At 50.7% G+C, this 1,977-nt stretch overlaps 1 protein-coding gene and 1 non-coding gene across 2 annotated transcripts; both read right to left on the reverse strand.

Moving 5' to 3' along the window:
- Positions 1 to 176: 176 nt before the first annotated feature.
- LOC104862438 (60S ribosomal protein L23) lies at positions 177 to 1,471 on the reverse strand. Its single transcript, XM_010624518.1, has 3 exons — positions 1,381 to 1,471; positions 748 to 831; positions 177 to 358 (listed from the first exon to the last, which is right to left on the reverse strand). Exons 1-3 carry the CDS (start codon positions 1,391 to 1,393, stop codon positions 192 to 194), a joined length of 264 nt encoding a protein of 87 aa, XP_010622820.1. The 5' UTR covers positions 1,394 to 1,471; the 3' UTR covers positions 177 to 191.
- LOC117284978 lies at positions 582 to 717 on the reverse strand. The gene has a single exon (XR_004515996.1). It is a non-coding gene; the product is annotated as a small nucleolar RNA SNORA21 (small nucleolar RNA).
- Positions 1,472 to 1,977: the final 506 nt, after the last annotated feature.

Here is a 1,977-nt window from a genome sequence, read left to right on the forward strand (position 1 = left end):
TAAAAAAAAAAAAAAAAAAAAAAAAAAAAAAAAAAAAGTTAAAATACTGTAGTTCCTCGGTTGACACCAAAGAACTCACAAAAATTTCAGGCATCTATCTCACAGCCTCTCAAGAGAAAGCAAGCATTTTAGAGCCCTTGAGGACTGGAAAATTAATGTTCCATACTCCAATGACCGGAGACGATCCTGGATCACACGGCTAAGATGAGGTGACCTCTGTGATACTCACCCTTCTTTCTGAGCTCAGGTTTGCCCTTCTTGACTGTGGCCATCACCATGTCACCTACACCAGCAGCGGGAAGTCTGTTCAGTCGACCCTTGATCCCCTTCACAGAGATGATATACAGATTTTTGGCTCCTATGAGGATGCAAACCAAAGAGAAAGTTTTTTTTGGTGGGGGTACCGGAGATGGCACTCAGGACCTTGCGCTTGCGAGGCAGGCGGAACCACTGAGCTAAATCCCCGGCCCAAGAAATAGTTTGAGGGCCTATTAGACACTTAGCCCAATGGACGCTTCCCAAAATTTCCAAAGCCTCTTCTTCCGCTCCCTGCCCAAGCAGTCAGTCCCCGGCAGGGAACATCTTGTCACACCACCGATTGAAGCAAAACAACACAGCACGCTGCCGCTTCACCCAAAAGCGGTGTTTGTACTCTGCCCCTTCTTGACGGCTCAATGGGTCATTACCAACAGGCCCAGCGAGTGCTTTTAAAGGGGGTGAGTGGAGCAGGCGCAGCCGGGGCCTCACCCGTGTTGTCAGCACAATTGATCACAGCTCCCACGGGCAGACCCAAGGAGATCCGGAACTTAGCACCGGAGGACCCACCACGTCCTGTGGGAAGGAAGTTACAAGGGTTAAGGGATCACAGTCGAGACACGGTTCAGCCATTTACAAACTTGTCTCCTAGTAATCCGCTTTCTGCAGGAGTCCGCTCGAGCCCTCCCCGTGTGTCACTCGGTTCTCAGGCAAGACAGCTGAGTCTACACAAGAGCCATCCTCAGGTCGACATTCAGAGGCCCGGTGCATTCTATCTTCGCTCCAACTTCTCCAACTCTCAGGTCCTCCGGCAAAGCGGGACCACACCGGTCGCCCAAACTGCGCTCTAAACCGAAACAACTGTGACTCCACTACTACAGGAGCGTGCACGAACCGACCTCACCCGGACCGCTCTACGATCGCGTCCGGACCCTGCCAGCTCAACGCTCCAGCTCCCCTACCCGCCACTTTCGGAGCCCTTCCAGAGCCCTCATGGTGCTCTTCCTCCCCCTCTTTGTCCAAAAGGCGAGCAAACCGCCCCAGCTGCACAGTGCCGCCGCTCCCGAGAAGGACGACAACTCCCGCGACACAGATGGCGAAGGATTCTCCAGAAACAAACCTCACCTCGCTTCGACATATTGGACGCCGGGAAGAGACAGAAAGGAAGTAGGTACAAAGAATGCTGGGATATTAACTGAATGCCCCGCCCATTTTACTCACGTGATCGCCGAAGGTTCAATCTCGCGCAATCTTGTGACGCAATAAATCCGGGACCACAGCTGGCCCTTGCTCTCGAGGTGGGCGGGAAGGAGGTTGTGGTTTGCAGAACTAAATGAAACCCGGAGTCATCCGGTTTGTTTGTACTTGGCACCATAGCATTATTATTTTTTTTTAAGTATATGCTTCTTTATTTTATTTATGTATGTATTTATTTGCGGTACTGGGATTGAATCCGGGGAACACCGAGCCACATTCCTCAGCCCTTTTTATTTATTTATTTTTTTGAGACAGGGTCTCACTGTTTTTTTTTTTTGCTGTTGTTGTTGTTGTTTGTTGTTTTTTTGGTACCGGGGATTGAGCTCGGGACCTTGCACTTGCAAGGCAAGGGGCATAACCACTGAGCTAAATCCCTGGCCCAGGGTCTCCACTATGTAGTTAAGACTGACCTGGAACTCATTATGTAGCCCAGGCTGGTCTTGAACTCACAGCGATCCTCCTGCC

Source organism: Fukomys damarensis, unplaced genomic scaffold (assembly GCF_012274545.1).
Source record: "Fukomys damarensis isolate Sample0158 unplaced genomic scaffold, DMR_v1.0_HiC HiC_scaffold_61467, whole genome shotgun sequence".
In the NCBI taxonomy this organism is placed as follows: domain Eukaryota; kingdom Metazoa; phylum Chordata; class Mammalia; order Rodentia; family Bathyergidae; genus Fukomys; species Fukomys damarensis.

Coding starts and splice junctions, on each gene's coding strand:
- LOC104862438 (XM_010624518.1), bottom strand. Junction 359..747: donor CAATTGTGCTGACAACACGG/GTGAGGCCCCGG, acceptor GCATCCTCATAG/GAGCCAAAAATCTGTATATC.